The following is a 26,799-nucleotide window of genomic DNA, read 5'->3' as shown; positions in this document are numbered from 1 at the left end:
GTCCATAATTATGACAATGAAGATGTTTTAATCTTTGGTAGCATTTGTAGAACCTGCAAGATTGGGGACCTTATTCCAGGAGAATAGATCTTTTTGCTCTGTAAGTGAGGTACAACACTTTTCCACCTTCAGGAGCAGAAGGTGTTTTTTTATCCAATCAATGTAACTTTCAGAAGTGGAAACAGCAGTGGGCATGGATCACTTGGTAGGATTTCTGGTTACCTGCACAGTGTGAGCGTGGACACTCCAGGTTCTTGGCCTGGGTTCCCTTATCCGTAAAATGAGGGAGTTGAGGTCTCTTTTAACTTTGTCTCCTTATGTTCTGTGGCTGCAGTTTCCTGTGTTGAGTGTAAAAGCATTGTGTCTTTTATCTGACGTCTTTGCTCTCCCCTCTCCCCATCTTCTCTACCTTTCTCATCTCTCTCCACATCTCCCTCCTCGGACTCTAAATCTTCCATTGGAAGAGTTGCCGTGTTATCTGTATGGTAGAACTGAAGAATTACTTATTCTTAGCAGATGGCATTTTATTATTAAAGTTTCCTTCAAAGGAAGATTGAATTATGTTTTTATTTGCTTTTATCAGAAGAAATTTAATGTAAATATACCTTGATGGAAGAAATGTTCCGATCTCCTGGTTTAGAATGCAGAAAAGAAAAAGGTTCTTAAAAAAAATAACGTTGAAGTATTGCTTCTGTGTCACAATCCTAACAGAACAAGAACAGAATGCTTTTGCCAATATGCTTTCTCTTTATCCTGCTAATTAGACTTCTTTGATTTTTGTGCTGCCAAAATACTAGTTCTTCTATTGATGGAACATAGGATGTCTAGTTTCTAAATTATAAATGGCCTCAGGGAAATCTATGATTGTTTTTAACATGACTGAGATAATAATCGCATTTTTGTAAACCTTTATGTTTGACTGCAGCTAAGCTCTGTGTTTCATAGCTATGACTTCCTGTGGCTCTTTCTTTTAGTTTGTGTGGGACCTTAGTTTCCACAGATACGTGTTATTGATAAAGATCAAACAAATAATTTTCCGTATTTATATATCGTACTTTGATTTTCAGTTGTGCTCTGGAAACAACTGTTGAATTCACAATATAATCGGTTATTTTGATGCGTTTTTATAAAGCTAACTACCTGAGGGTAACATTTTGATGATATTGTCTAGTGAAAGAAGTTGTGCTAGACTTAATAAAATAGCATACACATTTCACACTAAAATGGCAAACGGATATAACTGATCAAGGAACCACTACTCAGGATGTTACTGTGTGGATAAAAATTTAAACACTTCACAAATTTGTTGATTATTTGCTACTGCCTTACCTTTAGCTACCACAGACATATGAGTTTAAAGGCTATAATTCTGCCTTTATAACGTTTTTAAAAATACCAATAATAAACCAGTAACCGAATGAAATAATTTCTTCTTTTAATACTAGAGCACTTTTGGCTTTAATCCCCCTTTTCATAAAAAATATGCTGCTGGAATACCTTGGATATTAGAAATCCTATCCCAAACTTCTGCCTCCATAACATTCTAAGCCAGGCAGCATCCTGGCAGCACTCGTTGCCTGGTGGGGTCGAAGCCAGAGCTCCATCGTAACTCAGCTGCTGGGCCCAGCAAACAGAGACAAACTTTGCTTCTGAACTAAATGTAGAGTCTTTAGAATGGAGGCTTTTCTGGAATTGGTCTGAAATTGAAATAGACCTTCCATGAGAGTCCTAAGCCAGGACAATTCTGATTAAATTCCAAAAGCAGTGCCTTCTTACATGAGGAAAAACAACCATTTCCATGTATGTATGTGACCCCAAAAAACATATGATAGAGACACCTGTGTAGTCATCTCAGATGGACTCTCAGTGACTTGCTTTATGACCTCAGCTAAGTGAACTTGGACTTTAATATCAACTTTAACATAATAAAAATAAAATACTAACTACTTTCATGTATTGAATATGTGTGACTTTGTTATTAAATATTGGGGTAAATAAAGTTAGTGTATTTTATGCACAGGTAAATGCATACTATTTTATTTTTCTTCTCCAAATTAACTTTAGATTCAAATGTACCAGTTGTCCAGGCTCCTTCATGACTATCACAGAGATCTCTACAATCATCTTGAAGAAAATGAAATCAGCCCCAGTCTTTATGCTGCCCCCTGGTTCCTCACATTGTTTGCCTCTCAGTTTCCACTAGGATTTGTAGCCAGAGTTTTTGGTAAGAGATGCCTATGATCAAATGGTACAATGTTATTTAATCCAAGGAATATCCCTCTCCCCAGCGTGGTGCCTGATTGTTTTATCGTGTGTTATACAGAATAGCAAATTGCTAATGGAATTTAATAAATTTGCCTGGCTCTTTTCTGAGAGTAGTTTGAAATCATATTGGTCTTAAATGAAATTGAAATTAAAGGGAAAGAAGAATTGGATCCTGTATTTGAGTAAACTGTGAAGAAGTTTTTTTTAAATCCAAACTAAGGACTTACTACATATCATTTTCCAGATTTTTTTTATACACATGCTTCTTAGCTCAGTTTTTATTTTTGTTTTTACTTTCCCATTATCTCCTTCAACACTAATTCAAAACAGAGAGAAACATGTTTTCTGGTTGAGTCAATGGACGTAACTTATTTCAGTGTGATTTCTAATGACAGTCTGATTTTGTTAATAGGGTAACTCAAATTCCTGTTTTGTTGCTTAAGTGACTCTCCTTCCATGCCAGTGCAGTGCTGGCATCAGTCTCTAAGACTGGGTGGCTCAGGGTAACAGCACTAAACATGGCCGGTAAGGCATGGGGCTAGTTACTGAGTTCCTTCTGCTTCATCACATTGTTAGGCACCAAGAATAAAAGAGTATGACATGGTTCATGCATCTTTTGGGGGCCCTTAAATCTATTCAAAAGTCTTTAGTTATGTTTATCTAATCCATTATTTAAAAAGCAAACAAATAAAAAAATAAATAAAAACAACTCTTTATTAGAGGTTTGTTCTTAAAGATGTTTAGGACTTCTGTGACCCCAGAAAGAGCTCCTACAGTTTTTCCATTCTGCTTATCTTGTATCCATGGTGATATTTGTAACTTTGCCTTTGCTAAATCGGAGCTCTTTGTCAAATTGTATTTGCCCAATTGTAGATTATTACCAGTATTAGAAAAAAAAGAGTGAAAATGGAATACAACGAAAATATCAGAGTATATCAAATGGTAAGGAAAATGTTTGGATAAGCTTCAGTTTTGAAGATATATGTGTAATATGTACACATGCACCAGATTACAGTATATAGTTTCTTTCTTATTGGGGGCTGTGGTTTAAAAAGTTAAACAGTGCATTAGTGTAATATGGTCTTTGGACAAAGTGCAGCAAAAGAGAAAAATGAAGATGTGCAGAATCAAATGTTCACCAAATTTCTCTTCTTTATTGAAATACTTGATTGCTTCTCTCCAGTTTAGTTTTTGGGTAGGGGTTGGGTTCCTATTTCTGGGTCTTTTAAAATACTCTCATTCATTTTATATATATATATTCTTCTTAGGATCTATATATTTTTTCTTCTCAGAATAATTTACCAAATCAAAATGATAAAACAATGTTTGAAAGCATCTCTCTTTGACTTACCCTTGGGAATGTGATAGCAGAGCTCAAGAAACAAACCTCCCCAGGTCTTTTTTTTTTTTGCAATGAAAATATGACTGATGCTGTCAGCTCTGCCTTTTCTTTGAATTTAGTAGAGAATAGAGGTAGTCAGGGAAGGGAAAGATGCATGAACCAAAGTCACAGTTCCCTGTTTTCTAAGGACTCCCTTGCTTATTACATATTACTGATTCCAGAGTGGCAAAGATTGAAACTTTCATATAGAAATATTTGGTACTTTCAAAACTATTGCCTGTTTGTATTTGTTAGGAAGCAGAGTTCAGAGTTAGGGTAGGTTTTCTTTTTTTTTCTCTTTCACTTCTGATTTAGGTTATATATTACTTTTGATTTTTCTTTAAAAATTTTTTTTTTTAAATTTCCTGCTCTAATATAGGTTAAATTGTATGTGGATGGTTCATTTACTTTTTTATTATGATAATAAGAATTTAAATAGTACTAATTGGTTATGCTGATTTGTTTTTGTATTATTTTTGGGAAGGAAAATTGAAGTATCAGTTGAATAAACATCTTTAGGTTTACCTAGTCTCCACTAAATTTGCCACTAAAAATTATAAATACATAGGGGCACCTGGGTGGCTCAGTTGGTTAACCATCCAACTTCAGCTTAGGTCATGATCTCACAGTCCGTGGGTTTGAGCCCCGCATTGGGCTCTGTGCTGACATCTTGGAGCCTGGAGGCTGCTTCAGATTCTGTGTCTCCCTCTCTCTCTGCCCCTCCCCACTCATGCTGTGTCTGTCTCTCTCTCAAAAATAAACATTTAAAAATAAATAAAATAATTAAAATTATAAATACATAGACAAAGAGATATATAATTAACCTTTTTCTCTGGCCTTATCTGACATTCCTAAAGAAGTAAGAAGAATAGTTAAACATCTGTTTATTGCTTTCAGTCATATATATTTTTTTAATCTAGGTGATTTTGACCATATTCTTTTGTAGAATATTCCATGATTCCACTGCATTAAAAACACCACCACCACAAGAAACACAAAAATCCATTAACACATTAACACAAAGAGTGTACTTTTTACAATAGTGGATGCATAATTTTGATCGTGAAAATCGTATGTCTTTTTTTTTAGATATTATTTTTCTTCAGGGAACTGAAGTTATATTTAAGGTTGCGCTTAGTCTGCTGAGCAGCCAGGAGACACTTATAATGGAATGTGAGAACTTTGAAAGTATTGTCGAGTTTCTTAAAACCACGCTACCTGATATGAATACATCTGAAATGGAAAAAATTATTACCCAGGTATGATTAAAATGATAAAGGCAAGATATAAGATCACTCAGCAGTTTCTCTACTAAATATATATTAAAAATGCTTTAGTATAAAGACTTAGATTTGCTTGATAGATTTTTTTTTATTTCATCAGATTTATTTTATTTGGAAGTGAGATTATTGTGAAGTTTCTACATTGTGAAACTGCCTGTGTGGCTATGCACAGGAAAAGTGGTTCAGTGCTACATAAGAAGTGTTTGGTGAATCTCAATTTAGACCAATGGTAAGACTGAAGACAGAGCTGACAGAGTTAGGAAGACTGACTAAATAAATAAGTAAATAAATAAATAAAATAAAAATGAGACTTACTTAAATATATAAGGAGTACATGGGGGTGCCTGGGTGGCTCAGTCGGTTGAGCATCCTACTCTTGATTTTGGCTCAGGTCATGATCTTGCAGTCGTGAGATCGAGCCCCATGTAGGGCTCTGCACTGGGCTTGGGGCCTGCTTGGGATTCTTTCTCTCCCTCTTCCTCAGCCCCTCACCCCCTTTCTTTCTCAAAAAAAAAAAAATGTAAGATATATAAGGAGTACATGTGGCAAGAGCCTAGGCTTTGGAATTAGTATTGGATTTACGTCAGTCTCTAGCTTTTTTATTAGTTGGTGGGCTTGTACACATCTCCCTAATCTTCTGAACCCTAGTATTCTTACTTCTCAAATAGGTCAATACTGATCTGAGAGGTTTTACGAAGCTTAAATGAGACTTCATGTATTGATTAGGGTCCCTTGCAGGAAACGGTCTTTAATGATTCACACAAAGCTACCAACTTACAGAGGTTTAGGCAGGGTTAAGAGAACCGAGTGTGGCTGTCCAGGTGCTCAGGAGCTAGTGACAGAGGGAAGCTGTTGATATTCTGGTGTTGAGGGGGCAGAGGAAGGATCTAATAGTGTTTTTAGGCCCAATGAGTGCTGGAACTATGCAGGAGGAGTTTCTGGAGCTTTTGTACTTTTGGTGAGCCAGGCAAGGAAGGAGCAAGGAAGAAATACAACCTCTCCTCCTCTTTCTGATTTCCTGCAGCTGCTCTCCTGGGCCATACCCAACCAGAAGCCAGCAGAAAAGGAGGTGTGAAAGGGAGATGCAGGTCCTAAGGGTCTTTCTCCCAGGTCCAGCAGAATAGATGAGGGCAGAGAATTGGATCTGGGAAGCAAATGGAGAGTAATCAGCACACCATGTATCTAGTCCTGGCTCTTCACAGGGACTAGGTTAAGTGGTAGTTGTATATTGATGTTACTCAGATGGCATGACCAAGCTTCCGATTTGTAGATAAAGCAGTAATGCTTTATGAGTATTGATAAAGCTTACCACTTTCCTAGAGGCACTTGGGATGGCCAATAAAAGGGTTTAGAGCAAGAGAAAGGGAGTTTGACATCTTGTTCTTGTGCCCTGCCACCTACTAGCTCTGTCACATTGGGCAAATTACAACCTCTCTTTTTCCATACCAATAAATATAGATCCATGCTATCATTTTTAATGGTTGTGCAACAGTCCCTTGTGTCCATGATTTTCCACTAGGTAGGGAAAAACTGATACTTGTTTGAGAGGGATGACCAGGTTGTCTAGACAACCCATTTAAATTCTAATATTTGAGTATCTCTGATCATGGTAGGATAAATAAATTAGGTTTGTTGTGGTTTCTTTTCTCCCCACAGTGTTAGTGTAGACACCATTGCTTAAATGGCAGCTGCTGCCTCCCTTCCCTTGCAAGTTTAGACTAAGGAGCCATTACCCATCCACTGACTTCTAAGCAAACTGTCTTGCTGTGGGGTGGCGATACGGGAGAGCAGAGGCAGCCCCGATTAAACCCTACAGCTCTGTGCAGTGCTCAGGGAATGCAATTATGAAGATTCTCTGTGTGGTAGAATATGAGATGCATAGAGGCCTACAAGGATTAGCAAATGGATGAAGACATTTAGTGTAAGACCTGTCTACCCCATTCACAAGTAACTAGAAGTATTTTTGGTTTCTTTATTATAGAAATACCCTATGCAATTTTGCATAGATTATCTCTAACAGAGGTAAGAATCAGCAAAGATTATCTCTCACATAGGTTAGAATTACCCAGTAACTAATGTTGTATCTGGTATGCTACATTTTTGGAGAGTAACTGGATTATGTATATTTTAGTTGCAAAATACCCTTAAACATTAACTTATTCTATCATCTTGGCTTCATTATGAGAATGTTTCAATTGTGTAGAAATAATCCATTTGTCATTATATAGACAGTCATATCTGTTTTTCTTGCTTTTGATATGCCATATTATTCTTCATTAGCAAGCACTTGGAAATCTATGTGAAGTACCCCAGATACACAGACTGTATTTTGGTATCCATACTAAAAGCCAGATGAACCCATTGTGTTTTCATGGCAGGTTTTTGAGATGGATATTTCTAAACAGTTACATGCATATGAGGTGGAATACCACGTGCTGCAGGATGAGCTTCAGGAATCCTCATACGCCTGTGAGGATAGTGAACCTTTGGAAAAGCTGGAGAGGGCCAATAACCAACTGAAAAGACAAAACATGGACCTCCTAGAAAAGTTGCAGGTAAGGATATAAAGATTTGATCAAAAAAGCACTTGACTGCCTCCTCCATGCACGGAACGATATACCAGGAATGGCAGAGATGTGACATAGAGTGAACCATTGCTGACAGAGGGTCTGTGTGGCAGACTGCGTCCAAGTGTTCTGGGGGCTACAGATGCCCATATAAACTTCAAAATCACTTGGGAGAGAAATTTTACACTCACAAAATATTAAATGACAATTCTAGGCAGAATCTGGTTAAATACCTATAGGGTGTTGCACATATTTGGCTACATTCAGGGGAGGAGGGGTTGAATATGGGGAATTGGGAGAACTCTGGAGGCCTTGGGGCTTGAGCTGGACCTGAGGGATTGGTGGGAGAAATGAATGGGGGGGGGTTGGTATGAATGAGGAAGACAGGGCAGAGCAGCAGAGTAATCTTGGGGTCTAAGGTTTATGTTCGGGAGAGATGGGATGAATGTGATGGAGGCAGAACTGTAGATAACTTTCAGTGTCAAACAGAAGAGCATGGTTTTAATCCTGCTGAGAAGGAAATCTCTCAGGGTTTTTGAACTATACTTTCAAAAGATCAGTGTGGAAACCTTGATGAGGACAGATTTGAATCGGGAGAGAAGGTGTGGAGATCAGCTAGAAATCATTTGCAGAAATGATTTGCAGTGGAAATTGTCTAGAGTAAAACTCAGTGAAATGGAAAGAAAAGGAAGCATTTTAGAGAGAATTGAATGAAAACATGTAACACATAGTCCCTGCCATCAAGTTTACAATTATTTGGGAATATAAAATACTATATATGTATTTATAAATGTATATTTACAAATGCAATAAGCAAGTTAGTATAAACTAATATTCTGCACCTGTAACTTGTATGATAAGTGCTGTATAGCCAAGCCCTGAGGGGCCGGGTTTGAGAGTGATTGGTGGAGGGGAGGTTAGAAGGAAAACCTTCTGAGGGGTGGGGGAAAATGTGTTCAGAGTTGGAGCTTAAGTGTCTCATGGCTCCTTGGTTTCTGTTTACCCCCCATTTTCCAGAATGACACCTGTCCCCAAACTAGAGACCACTAAAACTCTGTTTCTATATGGTGAGTCCCCTGACAAGAATGACTAGGAGAGAAAGCCTTAGAAATGAGGGATCTCTTGGCTGTCTGGGTGGTGCAGTCAGTTAAGCATCCAGCTTCAGCTCAGGTCATGATCTTGCAGTTCATGGGTTCGAGCCCCACGTTGGACTCTGTGCTGATAGCTCAGAGCCTGGAGCCTGCTTCAGATTCTGTATCCTCCTCTCTCTTTCTGCCCTTCCTCTGCTTGCTCTGTGTGTCTCTCTTTATCTCAAAATTAACATTAAAAATTTTTTTAAAATGAGGAGTCTCTAGAGTAATTGCTCCAAGAATAGGAACACTGACTTCGTTCACTTCATCTTCCATTAGCCTCTGCCTACAGAAAATTATATGCCTATTCAAAGAAAGAGACAACATTGTCTACTTCAAAAAAGAAAATATTATTACTCGATGCTTCAATGGTGATTAATTGAGAACTTCCTTATTAGGGAAAGTGGGTTTGGACCCTTTTTATAATGACTTTTTAAAAAAAAGTTTATTTATTTTGAGAGAGTGCACATGTGCAAGTGGGGGAAGGGCAGAGGGAGAAAGAGAATCCCAAGTAGGCTCTGTGCTGTCAGTATGGAGCCTGATGCAGGGCTCCATCCCGTACAGTGAGATCATGATTCGAGCCAAAATCCAGAGTCAGATGCTTAAATGGCTGAGCCACCCAGACATCCCTATAATGACTTTTATTAATGGTTACAGACTTTTTATTTTTTCTTTGTTTAATGTTTATTTATTTTTGAGAGGAGGAGAGAGAGAGAGAGAGAGCATGAGCAGGGGAGGGTCAGAGAGAGAGTGAGTCACAGAATCTGAAGCAGGCTCCAGGCTCTGAGCTGTCAGCACAGAACCCTACATGGGGCTTGAACTCACGATCCACGAGATCATTACCTAAGCTGAAATTGGATGCTCAACCAACTGAGTCACCCAGGTGGTGCTCCACAGACTTTCTCATTGACAGTTAAATATCATTATCACGTCTTGGTTCCCAAGTTATGTGGGAACTCCTGACACCAATTGAAACTGATAGGATCCAAAGTATGTGTTTAGAAAACCCTATATTTCTAGTCAGAGGGTGAAAAGCCTCTTTTAGCACCTCCAGGAAGCATCAGGAATCTCCTTTTTCTCCTTCATCCAGATCCCACTCACTCCAGTGGCCCCGCCACTGTAGGATGCTGATTTAATACTGCATTTTGGTGTATTCAGTGAAATGAGATGTATTTTGTTGGTACTACAGTTTTATTTTAGAGCAGTTGAAAAATATCCATTTCATGAAGGGTTTCAAAGTATTTGTTTCACATACTATTTTATTCATTAAGTAATATGATATGATTGGTTAATGCATGTAAGGTCGGGATGCTGGTCTGATGAGGAACCAGAATCTTCAGATTTTTGATTTGGAAGAATTTGCATTGTTTTTCCTTTCCCCCAAACAGTTAGCCCATGCTAAAATCCAGACCTTGGAATCCAATCTGGAAAACCTTTTGACCAGAGAGACCAAAATGAAGTCTTTAATCCGGACTCTGGAACAAGAGAAAATGGCTTATCAAAAGACAGTGGAGCAGATCCGGAAGCTGCTGCCCACCGATGCGCTTGCCAATTGTGAATTTCTGCTGAGGGACCTCAACTGCAACCCTAACAACAAAGCCAAGACAGGAAACAAGCCATAACTGAAGAAGTGCCCTCTCAGCAGAACATGCTCTTAGAATGGAGGAAGGGAAGAGTCTGTATGCTGCTGGCCCAGCGCTGGACACCAGAGCTGACAGAACCACTTGAGTCTGGTGCTGCGCCCGTGTCCTAGCTGGTGGACCTCGGTCTTACTAGAGTACGCCAATCTTAAGCCATTGTACATATGTAGACTGGTTTTTTCTGTTGTTGGTGTTGACTATGTACATATATATAAAATGGACGCAAACAGTTCATGCTTTCAGATCAAAAGAGTAGATGTATATTTAGTGAATTTTTTTAAATCAGAACTTCATGAAACCCCCACCAAAGGGAAGTTAAAATGAAATTCCCCTTGGACATATGTGAAATCATTTTGTCTTTGTAGTGAAACAAAGCTTAGAGCATCTTTGTATATTGAAATATACTTGAAAAAAATGAATGTATTTTTTTCTCCAAAGAGCAGCATGTTTCACTCAGTGGTGGAGAGGTAGAAACATTTGTGTAACTTTATGTATATCTGTCTTAAAATCTACTGACATTATGTATATCTGATTGCCAATCATGCTCCTATGGATTTTTCAGGAAGGTGGGGGCCTTCCTCCCCTGCCAGCTTTGTGCCAACTTGCATGTTGTGTCTACATGCATTTTGAGTCAGGTGAGGCATTACTTTGGATGTGTGTTAAGGAGAAAGCAAGACATCATAGTGGAGTCTACCCACCCAGCTCAAGGTGAAAAAGAATGTTGCTAGTTTTCTAGCAAATTAGACCAGCATTATTACTCAAACTAAAAATATCAGGCTTCCAAAATTTAATTTAGGACCTAAATTGTCTAGATCAACTTTCTACTTTTTTAATTTAAATTACTGCTTATAGTTGTGAATGGACTCCCTTTTACTTGGTGCCACAATTGGTGACAAGGATTTGGCATTTTCCCACAAATGGGAACTCCTAATTTAGTTCTCTCTACCTGCAATGAAAGATAGGGAAATGTGATTATAATTGGTTTTCTAAAGATAATATGCTGTATTGACACATTTTTTTTTTTAGCATTTATTTATTTTTGAGACAGAGAGAGACAGAGCATGAACGGGGGAGGGTCAGAGAGAGAGGGAGACACAGAATCTGAAGCAGGCTCCAGGCTCTGAGCTGTCAGCACAGAGCCCAACGTGGGGCTTGAACTCACGGACCGCGAGATCATGACCTGAGCCGAAGTCGGCCGCTTAACTGACTGAGCCACCCAGGAGCCCCTATATTGACACATTTTTTATTGTTGTTGCCAACGGACAGAATCTAATCTCTTGATCATCTTTCCCTTGTTTGTGAAAGTTTGGGGGAATTGTGAAATGTTTGAGAATAAACTGTTGAAAGCCACTGGAGAGAAGTGACAAGTGGCACCAGGCCCTTTCTAAGATCTACAATTCTGCATTTGAACTCCCAGCTTCCTCAGGCTACAGCTTAATAGAGGACATTCATGCATGTTGGGTATATGGAAGGAAAGTAATTTTCAGAGCACACCTGCAGTTCTCCATTTGAGATGAGTCTATGATAGTGCCTCTGAAAGTTGATGCAGCATTTTTGCCTCTCCAAACAATATTTATCATCACTGCTTTTTGCAGTACTTATCACAGATGGATTATCTAGGATAATTTTCTTCAGAGGGTTTTTTTTTTTATACACAAGCTACAGTATATTATAGAGTAGAGAAAGAGCAAAGCTCTCGAGGTTTGGGAAAACCTTGAAGAGCAGATGATAAACATCTGAACCCCCTGCCTTTACACCATTACTTAGTATAAATGTAATGATTCCTGTTACAGATCAGCATGCCCTCTAATCCAGGCAGTTTTTCTAAAAAAGAAAATAAAGTCTTATTAGGAAAGTTAACGCAGTTTTTAGTTTTAGGAAATGTTGATTCTAGGTACCCTATTAAGTTGGGGTTTTCAGCTGATTTGTTTCTTGGATTCCCCCAAATTTCTCTATTTGTAGGTCAGGTTTTTCCTGTGAGGAATATGACAGATATCATCTAGTTACTGTCTGGTGATGGAAATTACCTTATGTGTGTTATATACAGGTGGTAGCCAAAGAATCTTTAAATTGGGAAAAGAAACTTTTCCTTTCAGTTCAAAGTTAATTTTACTCTGGATACTCAGAGTGTCATGAGTTGTATTATGTATGGTGTTCAGAGATTTAGGTGTCTTGGATACAGTATTTTTTCTGAAAATGAACTTTCTTTTTCTTTTGTGATTTTTTAAATGTTGCACCAGTTATGCTTTATGTATTGTTACATCTTCATCCGATTAATGTAATGTCTAGTTCGTTTCCAATAAATACATTGCTACAGTTTCCTTGGCTTATTGGTTTTACCTTTCTTTGTAGTAGGAAAGATGATACTCTTGGTTAGATTTCTTTACAAAATCTGTATAGGCTGGATTATTGCTACTTAAAATTGGTTCTATGATAATTCTTTTCAGACAACAGGGCGCCTGGGTGGCCAGTTGGTTAAGCATCTGAATTTGGCTCAGGTCATGATCTCATGGTTCAGGAGTTCGAGTCCAGCACTGGGTGAGCTCCAGCCCTGCATCAGATGAGCTCAAGGCCCACTTCAGGTGAGCATGAGCCCTGCTTTGGGTGAGCACGAGCCTTGCATGAAGTGAACACAAGCCCCACTTCAGGTGAGCCCCGCTTCTCTCTCTCTCTCTGCCCCTCATAGAATTCCCTCTCTCTCTCCGCACCCCCCACACTTGCTCACTTTCTCCCCCTCTCTCTCGATTAAAAAAAAAAAGAATCAGATAACAAAGGTAATTTATAGAAATATTTATGAAAGTCCATTGTTGGTTACCAATTTTCAACCTCTTGCCCAAAGAAGCCTTTTCTTGAAGAATATAAAAAGAAAAAGACAACCACATTGACAGATTTGCATTCTACCCCTTTTGTTTTCTATGCTCTCTCATAGATAGCAAGGGAGAGAATGAGGATAAGAAAATACAATTTTTTAAAAATTGGATTAGCTTCCAAATAATTAAGAATACTTATTGATGGATATGATTTGAATGTGGTCACATACAATATATATCTTCAGAATATTCTCAATTATGTTTGTAATCCAGTACAAAGGACACTGGATCTTCTTGTTAACTTTAGGACTAAAATTTTTAGATGTCTTGGCTTATTGTAGCCAACACTTTGAGTGTCCTGTAGGCTTACATAGTACGGTCTCTTATTGTCCATGTTCACCTACCCATTTTATAATCATTTCATCAATTTGTTTTCACTGTGCTAGATTAGGAAATCTGTCATCTGAAGGATTTAGTTCTCTGCCACAATATGTCACCCATATTAGCTGTGATATATTGAAAAGGCACTAGATTTAAGGTGAGAAGTTTTAGATCTGCGTCTTGGTTCTGACACTTTTATTTATTCATTTAATAGTTTCCGTAAGCCAAGCTAGATGCTGAGTATTCAGAGGTGGAGAAGATACAGCCCTTGCCCTTGATGTGCTTGCAGTCTAGTGGCAAGGGGACTAATTAAGAAGCAGGAGGGTTTATACAATTACAGATATGCAAAGTAATCGAGATGAGAATCATTTCAATCAGCCTGGACAGGAGTGACCAGCAGCACCGGGAGCATCGGGTAAGTGTTGCTTGACCTGAGCCTAGAAGAGCCAGGCATAGGTGACTAGTTTGTGTTACACAAGAGATGAATGAGAAAGGATGGTGTATTTCTCAAATCACAACACATTCCTCTTTTTTTAAAGTTTGTTTTGAGAGAGAGGGAGAAAAAGAGCATGGGGGTGGGGGAGAGAGAGAATCCCAAGTAGGCTCTGTGTTGCCACAGCCTTTTCCCCAATCCATGTTTTGTCTCAGATATCCTGGTAATCTCCATCAACACTGCATAGCACAATTGGTGGCATGAAAGAACAGAGTCAGTGTTGACCCTCTTAGATAATACAAAGCAGTAAAAAAAAAGTTTGGTTTGAACTAAACATTTTATTTACTATCCTATGGGTAAGGTCTATAAATGTCAATACTTGGGCATTCCAACGAGGTATCTCCTAAAACCTCATAAAAAGGGAAACATGAGATTCTTTAAACAGAAATCAAAATCTTTACTCTGTGATCTAATCAAATATATTTGCATAGCTAAAGTTAGGTTAATCAGAAGAGAATTAATTAGTCTTGGAAAGATAGGAGAAAAACAACGAGGCAATTTTGGTAGGTTCAGTGGAGGGAACCCTACCCAAGACCCTGGCAAGCCTGTCCTCATTGTTAAAATGAATACAGGGCATCCTGGCCTCCAGAATCTAAGTGCTCTGGCCCCTTTGACAAGTCTGTCCCTGTTGTGAGATTGATGTGATATCTGGGTTGGAGAGAGGCCTCAAACATCCAATTCATTATGTTCCGTGTGTGTGTGTGTGTGTGTGTGTGTGTGTGTGTTTTAATACATGCCTTCAAAGCAGGCTTCCACGTATGATTTAGTTTGTTTCTCTGTCATAGAGGCTAGGTGGGTTGTAAAAGTGCAAATATTAAAGTCCCTGTGACAATCGTGTTTTTCTATATAAATTAAAAACAGGGATTCTGAATTTTAAAAATTGTAAAATACACATAACATAAAATTTACCATTTTAATCATTTTAGATGTACAGTTCAGTGGCATTTAAGTATATTCACCTTATGTAACCATCATGAACATCCATCCATGAAATCTTTTCATCTTGCAAAACTGAACCTCTGTACCTATTATAACTCCCCAATCCCCCCCTCCTCCCAGCCACTGATAACTACCATTCTGCATTTGGTCTGTATGAATTCAACTACTCTAGTACCTTACATATGTGGAATCATACGGTACTTGTCTTTTTGTGACTGGCTTATTTTGCTTAGCATAATGTCATCAAGGATCATCCATGTTGTAGCATGTATCAGAATTTCCTTTTTAAGGCTGAGTAATATTGTACTGTATGTATATTCCAGATTTTGTTTATTCACTCATCTGTCAGTGGACACTTGGGTTGTTTCCACCTTTGGTTTAGGTGAATACTGTAATATGTGTACAAGTATCTCTTTGAGATTCTGATTTTAAACATCAGTCTCAGGAGCTTGGTTTTTGTGAATCCACCCATGAGAAATGAATCTGTGTGGTTTGTGTACTCAAGAAATCAAATTGTTGTTTTCAACGATGGAGCTAGAGCAAACTCACTAAACTAAATGATATCTTTTGGATTTTTTTTTTTTTTTGATTATATGGAAAGAACCCTAGAATGTACAAATGTGATGTTTGGCAAACTGGTTTTCTTAATAATAATGCTGCTGATGCAAACAGAAGAATATTTTTTTTTCCTAAGAGGTACTAAAATGTTGCTAATATTCAAATTTTCTTTTGTAAAGTAAAAGTGTCATGTCTGATATTGTTTCCCTTCTCAAATTGAGTTGAATTGCAAATTCACAAATGCTACTTTCAATAGAACATGATATTGCTTAGGAATAATAATTTTGTTGAACATACAGCTAATGCTTTATGTTGAGGTGTTCCATGGGGCTTTACAAAATGAAATGAGGGCATTTCCTTTGTTGACTTTCACTAACTTGGGCATATTAAATTTTCCTTATACATCTATGTTCTATTTTGTCTGGTCAACAGTTACTCTGAGTACTCCCCATTTCCTAATTTAGCTATTCTGTGGCAAATTTGGTACTTATAGGGAGAGATAACCGTTTACTGTTTAATAAGTCTGTTAAGGTTTATGTGACTAGATCATTCATTGGTAATTTAATAGTACTTATATTTAAAGTCGCAGGGCAAGGCAGGAAGGGATATACCAGTGACGCAAGTGAGTTAATATGCTTGATATTCTTCCCTTTTCTCCTGAAGCTAAGCTTTTTATCAGCCATGTGTGCCCTTGGATAAACTGTCTTAGATATTCAAAGTATCAAAAGAATACATTTTACATGCTGTTTCTCTGAAAGGATTGTGAGGCATAATACTAGTGCAAATTTGGAAAATATACTTGCTTGCAATTGTATCTTTCCATTCCTCTGCTCTTCCTGAGCCCAGAGGAAGCAAGAAAAAGAGTTATTAAGAGCACAATCCCTTGCTTTCAAGATAGTCCCTGTTGCAAACAAAACCCCACTTCCTGAGAGAGTGTACCAATCTTCTGCTTGAAGGACTGTTTGAAGGGATGACAGCTGTGCACTTTTTTTAACCATGCAGGTTAACTTCTCCTGTGACAGGCACAGTCAGAGACAGCATGAGCAAACTCTCATGCTTTTGTAAGCATTTTATTGAGCTGGGCTGTTACCAACCCAAGCTTATTTGTGTACGTGGCAAGTTACATTGGAAGAACTGGGTTCATCCACTGCATTTTTAAACTGATAACCACATGAAGTGTTTGTAGTGTCTGTGAGATCCAGTTTTTATGGCTCTGCTCTGTAGCAGAGATACTCAGACTACCTCAGAATTCCCTAAAATTTGTTCCTGGAGAATGTCAGAGCTTCCTAAAGGTAAACGGATTCTACAGGCAAATGAGTTTGAGAGACAATAAAGTAAGCAACATTACACACAACAATTTAACCTGCCATGGCTCCTCAGGGGGAGCACTGAGTGGGCAAGGAGACCATGTCCTCCAGTGTTTGGAGCACAGGTTCGTCAACATGTGGACCAGCCTGACTCAGTGAGGGCTCCTCTGCTTACTGCTTGTTGACCTGAGGCCAGTGACCAAAGTCATTAAAGCTGAATTTTCTTATCTTTCAAATGATGAGCTTAAACTAGACCTCTAAGGCTCCATTTAGCTGTATAAGATTTCTGGGGTAATTGATTTTTCCACAGCCCCAGATAAATTAAGTAAGGCACATGGAAAGAGAATTCTAGTTCTGCTTTTCAGTTTAACGACTGTAATCCATCTTCATCTCATAGTTGGCTTTTGTTTTTTAAAAAATACCATACAACCAATGAGCCAGGTAATATTTTTTACCAACCATTTTCTTCTTTTTCCTTTCCTTCTTTCTTTCTCTTTATTTTCTTCCTTGCTTGCTTTCTTCTTTCTTCCTTTTCTTTCTTCCTTTCTTTTTCTTTCTTTCTTTTTCTTTCTTTCTTTCTTTCTTTCTTTCTTTCTTTCTTTCTTTCTTTCTTTTGTTCTTTCTTTCTGCTACATAGTATAAGTCAAGTTGAAACTGTGTGGTTACCCTTGTTTTAAAAAAATAGATGAATAAGCCATTTCCCCTCTCTTCATTATGGGTGTTGGCTGTTCTGTCTTCCTGTCAGTGACAGGAAGCATGTTTTTCTTCATATAGATGATTATAAACAGCATACACATTCAATAGTTAAGTTGCAAGATTCTTTTTTTTAATTCACTCAAAAGACATTTGCAAGATTCTTTTTTTTATTCACTCAAAAGACATTTATTAAAAACCACTGTATTCCAGCCAATGTGCTAAGTGCTGAGAACACAGTCTAATGGAAAATACAGAGAAGCAATATAACATTGTGGGATATGTATCATGCTAGATGTGGTAAGACAGTATTCTTGAAGTAAATAGGGAGACCATCTAACCTAGCCTTCTGAATCTAAGTTTTTATTATCAACCAAGTGAGAGTTTTGGATCTGTGTTGAGGAAGACCACCTAAAACAATGGTATGTTTCCCAAAAGGCCTTGTCTGAGAGAGACCACCTAGAAGGGACTAGTAAGTAGGACAAGCTATAAGGCCTGTCAGTCATTTTAGCTTTCTGATAATTATGCATCAGCGATCACCCTTTATCTCAGAAACAGAAATTTGTACTTGGCTTCAAATCTGGGAAATCCAAGACATGCATTGGGAGTGTGGCTGTAAGAATTTAATTAAAACGTTCCAATTCTGTTGGGCTTAGTCTTTACACTGTGACTATCAAAGTACTTATACTCTGCCAGTTCCCTCTGGAGGGCTTAGTCATCAGTTGGGCTGATGTTGGGCTTGTTTTTCCCGTAAGTGTATGTGGCTGAAGCATGAATGGAAAAATATAATCTTGAAACAGGTTTGCATCTAGGTTTTATAATTAGTTTCAATACTTGAAGTATATAGGGATTTATTCAGTCATAGATTCGTATACTGAGTGTTATTACAGAGCTTTCCACTAGATGACACTGTTGTTTCAATTTATTTGCATTGATCTTTTCTTTCTTGGGACTTCATAGGACAGCAAGCTACTTGAATTATGTAGTTCACCATTCTGCTTCCAGGTAAAATATCTCCAGTATAGGAAAATCTAGCTTATTTAGAAATGCCTTCAGGGAAATGACTTAAATCTCCCTTTGTAAGGTCCCTAAAACTTAATTCTCTTTATTGTCAAGAAATTGTTTTATATAAAACCTGTATTTTTAATACTACTGTTTAAACACATTTCTTCTTCCTCTGTTCTCAATGGAGATGAGGAAAAACAGATCATCCTATATATAAAAGCCTTTCAAATATAGAAGGCCAATATAAAATTGCTTTTCATCTTTTTTTCCTTAAGGCAAAAATAATATAATTTCTTTTAAGTTTCATCATATCTTTTCACCATTCATTTTATCTAATTTTTGATGAGATCTGGAATCCAAATTAAATTCAAAGTACTCCAAGGACTTTGGGTTTCTGTTCATGGCTGATTCACTTGTTACTGTCCCAAAGTTTCAGCAAGATGAGCTAACAATTGTTTCTTGGGTTCTGAGACAAACACAGAATAGAGCTGATATTGTGGTGCAAGCCACCACACTTCATGCTAATGTTGATAATAGATACTAGAGGACAGGTATTCATCAACTCTGACTTGTCCTGGCCAAAACATCTTTGTGCCACACTCTTTTTAACTCCCAGACTTTCGTATTCCTTCTACCCGGGATGACTGTAACATCCCACCCTAGGCTCCATTCTCCTGCCCAGTTTATATACACCTTCTGTCACAGGTTGAATATCATTTCCTCAGGAGTCATTCCCTGAGCCCAGCAGTATCTGTTGCTCCCGCAGACCATGCCATGTCTCCTAGGAACTTTTCCTTTATCTTGCATTTCTTGTTTGCAGAATTTTGCACACATGTAGCACTTTAATTATTTGTAAACATCTGTTTAATGTCTGTCCTTTTCCCCTGTTAGACTCTATGAAATTAGGGGTAAAGTTTGTTTCTTTTTTAACCCACAGAGCCCCAGCATTTTATTGAAGATACAGTGGGCACATGGTAGGAACTCAGCAGGCTTTTGACTAATGTACTAGTTTCTGACTTACTTTGCATCCTTTTCTTTCCCAGAGGTATAATGATTCTTAGTAGAGCAATTATCAGACATCAGGAGGTAAACAAGAGCATGGCTTATTTAAAAATCTGAAAAAAGTCAGGGACATTGATGGGGAGGGAGAGAGCTATACATGCACCAGGTTGGTGAGGAAGGATAGGCCAGAGTTTAGGCTTTGTACTTTTTTAATGTTTATTTACTTATTTTAGAGAGGCAGAGAGAGAGAGAGCAGGGAAGGGGCAGAGAGAGAGGGAGAGAGAGAATCCCAAGCAGGCCCCACACTGTCAGCACAGAGCCTGATGTGGGGCTAGGTCTCAGGAACTTTGATATCATGACCTGAGCTGAGATCAAGAGTTGGACACTACTGTTTCCGATTCTGTGTCTCCCTCTCTCTCTGCCCCTCCCCCGTTCATGCTCTGTCTTTCTCTGTCCCAAAAATAAAAATAAAACGTTGAAGAAAAAAAAAAAAAAATTAAAAAAAAAAAAAAAGGGGCGCCTGGGTGGCGCAGTCGGTTAAGTGTCCGACTTCAGCCAGGTCACGATCTTGCGGTCCGTGAGTTCGAGCCCCGCGTCAGGCTCTGGGCTGATGGCTCAGAGCCTGGAGCCTGTTTCCGATTCTGTGTCTCCCTCTCTCTCTGCCCCTCCCCCGTTCATGCTCTGTCTTTCTCTGTCCCAAAAATAAAAATAAAACGTTGAAAAAAAAAAAATTTAAAAAAAAAAATTAAAAAAAAAAAAAAAAAAAAAGAGTTGGACACTTAACCGACTGAGCCACCCAGGTGCCCTGATGAGTTTTTAAAGAGGAAAATGATAATGTCAGATGATCACAATTCACCAGGAATGTTGAATGGTTCCTGAGGACAAAGGCCATTTGTGCCGATAACTGTAATAATATTGACATTGAGCCTGCTCTTCCCAGCTGGTTGTAATTTCATTTACAGCTGTTATTTTGGAGGCTATTTTACCATGCTTCTGAAGACTTTGACACAAATGTGGATGACAACAATGATGTAAATAGTAACAACAGATCTAACACTTGTTGAGCACTTCTTGTGCACTAGGCACTGTGTTAGCCACTTTACAAGCATTGTATCAGCGGTCAAACTTAAGCATGCATAACAATCACCTGGGGGACTTCTTGTTATATACTGCTAGGCCCCACTCTCAGAGTGATTTAATAGGTGTGAGTGGGACTGATAATTTTTGTGTTTTGACAATATCCTTGTGCTGCTGGTGCTGCTGGTCCAGGGACCACACTTTACCAACCACTGCATGGTACCATTTAATCACCAGGACAACTGTAAACTATGAGTGCTACTATTACTCTCCTTTATACATGAGGAAAGTGAAGCTTTGAGAAGTTTACTAACTCGTCTAGGGTAAATGCATATCTGTCAAATGCAGGTCCTTCTAATTCAACACTTGAGCTCCTTAACTCTTAAAACCATGGTTCTCAAACTTTGCATGCATCAGAATCACTGGAGAAGCTTTTTAAAAACATCAGATACAGATTTTCATTGGCTTATGATGGGGTTATGGCCTGCTAAACCCCACATAAGTTGAAAATACTGTAAGTTGAAAATGCATTTAATACACTTAACCAACCAAACATCATAACTTAGCCTAGCCTACCTTAAACATGCACAGAAAACACTTACATTAGCCTATAGTTGGGCAGTATCACCTAACACAAAGCCTATTGTTAAATAAAGTATTGAATATCTCCTGTAATTTATTGAACACGGTATCGAAAGTGAAAAACAGAATGGCTATATGGGGACAAAATGATCTTAAGCATATTGGTTGTTGACCTTCGTGATCACGTGACTGACTGGGAGTTGCCACTACTGGCCCTGCCCAGCATCTCAAGAGAGAACTGTACCACCTATCTCTAGCCTAAGGAAAGATCAAAATTCAAAGTATGTTTTCTAATGAATGTATATTGCTTTCACATCATTGTAAAGTGGAAAACTCGTAAGTTGAACCATCATAAGTCAGGGACTGTAGGCGCCTGAGTTCTACCTTTGTTCAATGAATCACCTCTTCCATGGTAGGACGGGCTACCCATTGTTTGACCAGCTTCTCCAGAGATTCTGAAGCCCAGAGATTTTTGGCAACAGTGCATTTGGTTGCCCATTCTAATCTCTTGAGAATTAAAAAAATATTGACATCTGGTCCCACCTCCAGATATTCTGATGTATTTGGGCTGGGGGTGGCCTAGGAATCAGGATTTTTAAAAGATCCCCAGGGTAATTCTAACGTGCACTTAGAAACATGAGAACTGCTGCATTAAGATACTGCCTCTTGAACTTGACTGTTCATGTTTTTGAAACACTTCAAAATGAATTCATTATGCAAAAGAGGTTAAAGCAAGAAAACACTCCACAGCAGGCTTTCTCAAAAAGGAGCTCTGGAGGTAGAAGCTCTGGGTTCAGATTGTTCTGTCATTACTATCTCTGCTGTAACCTTGGATGAGTCACCAAAAATTCCCTAAGACTTGGTTTCCTCCTATGTAAAATGAGTATAATGATGAGCCCACCCGCTCTTCCAATGCACAGCATTATTGTGAAAATTAAGTAAAATTGTATCTCTTGAAGGCTTTAGGAACTCCTGAACAGTAAACAAATGTGAGAGATTACTTTTGTCCTGATTTGAAGAGAGACTTCTCACCGAGGAGATATCATAGCCAGCAATAAATGAGGCTCATTTATTTTTTCCTACCTGCAGCAGTCATAATGCCCAGCTCATATTCAGGTGTTATGTCAGAAACATTTCCTTGGATTTTTTTTTCTGGCAGGCGTAAACACTGACAAAATCTTTTTTATATCATCTGTATGCTTTCCTGAAAGCACCATATTATAGGCAGGACTAATGGGTTGAGAATGCTTAAGGCCAGTTTATTGTGGTTTGCTTATGACATATCACCATCTGAAAAGCCATCACAGAGGAAAAAAAATAATTCACAGTCTAATTTAAATAATGGCCGCATGTTTGCAATGATGACAGACTGTGACAGTTTATAGGTTTTTAGATGGCGACTCCTTCACTTTGTAAAAACATATCAGCTGCCAGCGGACCTACAATTATTGCCACATGCATTTGTGAGTTTTTAAAGGGAAATTGAGTGGGCAGCTGCCATTGCAACCAGGTAGATTTAGGTGAGTGAACGTATCCATCAAGTGACATTTTAAAAATACGTCATCTGCTTGTAAAGCTCTAAGTTCCTGAAGCCCAACTCCCTATTTGTAAGTTTCCATAATGCCTCCTTGGAAAAGAGGTTGAAAATGATGAAGAGGAGCAGAAGGAATACCTCTGGTAAGCATGGAATTGGGAGAATTGCAAATTGTTTTCTCTGCCTCATCCTCAGTACACAAGTACTATATTGAATCTGGAAAGCCAGAGAGGACAGCCTAGATGGTCTGCCTGACAGAAAGAGTTGGGAGTTATAGAATGAATTAAAGAAAAAAAATACCTGTGTCTTTTCCAAAGATGAGCTTCCTTAATCTCTTACCTCCATGGATAGAGCCTTCTTCACGTTTGTGACATACATAAACCAGGGAGGAAGGGGCCAAGGCTGCCCAGGAGGGGTCAAGTGGTATCCTCTGAGTGGGGCATGGCCATTCCTACCTTTGTCCTGAGTAATGAAAGAGGTTTCCAAAAGCAGAGGGTAGGTTATTCTCTGCTCTGAATCCAGACAGAAGGTGACAAAGATCCAGAATTGGAATAACAATAGCTACCATTTGCATAATACTGTAAAAGATTAGTAAAATTTCTTTATCAAATTCTATCAAAAGGCACCTTCATTTTGAGTCCCAACTCACTGAATTTCAAAGATTGCAGTATTTAAAAAAAAATTTATTTTAATAATTCACCTCAGACCTTCTAATGATGTGCTCATCTTCATCTGACCTGACCATCCTACTGGGCTTTCTTTCCTTCTGTGGCTTCCCTGTCCACAGCAAAGCAAAAAAGAAGGGAGATTAGATAGTGGTCAGAGAAATAGGAAATAAAACCACTTCTATATGATATTCATTTGGCTTTCCATGATGCTTTGTTCATTTCTCAATGACAGTACTTACCAAGTTGTGTTGTAATTTGTGGTTCTTGCCTATTAAACTGTGAAATCCTCAAGGGCTAGGCAATGTATTCCCAAAAAGTATGAACAGTGCCTGGTATATCTTAGGTGTTTGATAAATGCTTATTGAAAGAATGGATGACTAAATGAATCAACATATAATAAAACTAAGAAAAATAGCAATTTATAAGAATGTTTATTTCATATGATGAAAAGATTATCATCATATGAAATGAAGTACGTATCTATTTTTACATGTTACTGGTATGATCACATCACCAGAACGAGTTACAAATACAGTCACATCCCTTTCACCTCAAAGATCTTTGGGGATTCCATAGTTTTATTTTAGGAGAAAGTCCCATGGCCTACTTGAGGATTATTCTACCCCAAATTATTCAAGAACTTCAGGAGCTTATTCAGTCTAAAAGGGTCTGGGCACAATCTGATTGTTTCAGTGGTGGGCCTTGTCTTTAGCAGTCATTGCTTTGATTGATTGGGTCCATATACTTTCTTGCCTGCCTTGCTCCCCTGATCCTTTGAGTTCCTTGAGTTCCTTCTCTGGGTCACACTATTCTAGCAGTAATATGTATCTCTGTTTCCTGCTGCAGTGAGGCAGCAATCTGTTGGCTGCTTCTGATATCCACATAGGCCACGTGGGCTCCATGCTCAGAATCCTAACATTACCTCTTTTGTATTTAATTGTCCTCACATAATAGGGGAGGAGAGCCTCAAGGCTCTTCTAGGGTCAGCCACACACTGCTGGGACAAGCTCTTCCTTAGACCTCAGGCCTGGATTACCCCAGAATTCTCTTACCCTGTTGGAGACCTCCATTTGGAGCTCTGGGGTCCTTTTCTACCATCAGGTTGTTGTCATGACCATCTGAAAAATTTTACTAACATTGAACTTCAAAAGGGAAAACATCACTCTTACCTTTCTTTCTTCCTGGGAGGTTCCTAGATCCTTATGCAAATTTGCCCATCTTTTCCACACATGCTGACTCTGCCTATCAAGGGATACAGAGAAGGCAAGACTTTGTTAGGCTCCAGAAATTTCTGCTATATCTTTCCTCTAGGCAATACGTGCCTGCTACCCTTACTTTTGTGTAGGCAGGGTCAGTCAAGCGACGCTTTTCTGAAAAGGAAAATTTGATCCAAGATGCCTTGTTACATTCATATAAAGATATGAGATTTTTTTGAATAAATGCAATTTTAACATTTCTTCTCACTGTACACATACATGTGCACACACATACATGTAAATAAATACACATATATATTCTTGAAGTCCACAGAGAGTGTTAACTCTGGACAATAGAACTCCTTTTTTTTTTTATTTTCCTCAAGAAATACATAATTTTGAACAATAAAATTCTAAAATTTAGTATAATAAAGAAATAGAAAGCAAAAAATTCCATAACTTTAGAATAAAAGATATTAAGCACATATGCCAGAGCTGGAATATCTTTGACGATAAAACATGACACTGTTGATAGGTTTTATCCTCTGTTTCATTCAAACTCAATTATAGGTGAGTTTATAAAAATATGTAGTCACCTGCACTACTTGCTTACTTTCTGAAATGCAGGTGCTGGCGACAAGCCATGCATACAATTTAGTAACATTTCCTCATATTTTTTGAATGGTACTCTGAATATAAGTTTTAACTATATTTCGTCCTCCGATTGGAATTTATTACTTTTTCATAAAGCATATAAATGGAGAAATGTTTTCAAAACTTCTATTGCAGAAAGAGAACAAAAGCGTTCCCTCCACTTACGTTTACATATCATTTTACCATCAATCTAAAATTTTCTAAGATAGATAGCTCATGCACCAGCATCTTTTCGGGAAGGCTGGCAAAATCTTTCAGGCAATCTCCTAGACATATTATTATTTAGAAATGCAATTTCTAGCAGTTGATTTAATCTCAAAATATATCCTCAAAACCAAATAATCCTAGAGCAATACTTAACTCTTTAAATGCAAAGTAGAATAACAGAACACTTTAAACCACTTATTGGTTGAATTGTCATTCATCAGTTACCCTGTCAGATAGGCTAACTGTTGTCCCAACATTTGAGACAGACAACGTATGCAGAATGTTCTTTGATTGACTAAAATTCAAAAACCCCTATATCTGCTCCATAAGGTGAGAGAGCAGCTCATTTGCCCCTCTGACTTCTGTGAACTGGATGTTCTAACAGTGAGGACTGCACAGCTGGGAGGCTAAGAAAAATGATTTCATTTGGAAGAAGATTCCAAATTGGAAGCAAGCTGCTTTTACAAATTTCATAATAAAAACTGATTTTTGTACTTTCCATGTGCTTATCCTGCAAATGTTTAGTGCATTTCTGTCTGCTAGGTTTAATTTTCTAATTTGGCTCTCGTTTGCATGTGAAACTGATTTGAATAAATTAAAGGAAGGGTGTTAAGATTTTTTTTTTGTTGTTGTTGTTGTTTGGAAGAGGGCATGTGGGAGTGCTCAGTCATAGGAACTTCATTATCGTGGAGAGGCCACTTGCAGTCAGATGTCACAGAATTCAGTGAGTGAGACATGTCTTGTATTATGCCGTATCTATTAGATTATTTCATGATTCAATGAGTCATAGAATCAGGGATTGTTTTAGTGGGCTGGGGACAGTGGTGGGGAATGGGGTGCACAAGTCAAGTAGTGTATGGTACTCAGCCAGGAGTTTTTTCAAAAGCTATATGACAGACCCTTCTTCCTGACCACCCCCAATCTTCCCTCAGTCAGGCAGGGAAGAGTCCCCCAGAGATAGGAATGCATATTTAGAAAAACATCTTAGGAGTTTCTGATAGGATCCTCTGGCTGAGAACCAAAATTTTATATTCACATTAAAAAAAAAAAAAAAAAAGGGAAAAACAAAGAAAAATTCCAGAGAGGTAAAGCAACACCCATCTGCAATTGCATCAATGCTGGTACTTAATATAGGCCATTTCTCTTTAAAATCTCTTGAGGATATTAGCCACATCAATTCTCTTTTATCCATGGGGAATACGAGGGATACTTCCCAAGACCCCAGCAGATGGTTGAAACCACAGATAGTTCCAAACACTATGTATACTATGTTTTTTTCATAAGCATACGTACTTAAGACGCAGCTTAATTTATAAATTAGGTCCGGTAAGATATTAACACTAATAAGTAATAATAAAACAATTATAACAACATTCTGTAATAAAAGTTATGTAATGTGGCCTCTCAAAATATTTTATCCTACCGCA

At 38.2% G+C, this 26,799-nt stretch overlaps 1 protein-coding gene across 12 annotated transcripts in view; it reads left to right on the top strand.

The window, feature by feature from the left end:
- The window catches only part of TBC1D4 (TBC1 domain family member 4), a 196,421-nt gene extending 183,836 nt beyond the window's left edge, over positions 1-12,585 (top strand). For all 12 annotated transcript variants that reach the window (XM_045479378.1, XM_045479367.1, XM_045479357.1 and 9 more), the window contains 4 exons: positions 2,065-2,224; positions 4,736-4,905; positions 7,308-7,484; positions 10,015-12,585. In XM_045479378.1, coding sequence (XP_045335334.1) covers positions 2,065-2,224; positions 4,736-4,905; positions 7,308-7,484; positions 10,015-10,248 — 741 coding nt within the window. In that variant the 3' untranslated portion in view covers positions 10,249-12,585. The remainder of the gene's footprint in view (positions 1-2,064; positions 2,225-4,735; positions 4,906-7,307; positions 7,485-10,014) is intronic.
- Positions 12,586-26,799: the final 14,214 nt, after the last annotated feature.

The sequence above is a fragment of the Leopardus geoffroyi genome, chromosome A1 (genome assembly GCF_018350155.1).
Source record: "Leopardus geoffroyi isolate Oge1 chromosome A1, O.geoffroyi_Oge1_pat1.0, whole genome shotgun sequence".
NCBI classification, from domain to species: domain Eukaryota; kingdom Metazoa; phylum Chordata; class Mammalia; order Carnivora; family Felidae; genus Leopardus; species Leopardus geoffroyi.
This window is presented reverse-complemented; position numbering and strand designations above follow the sequence as displayed.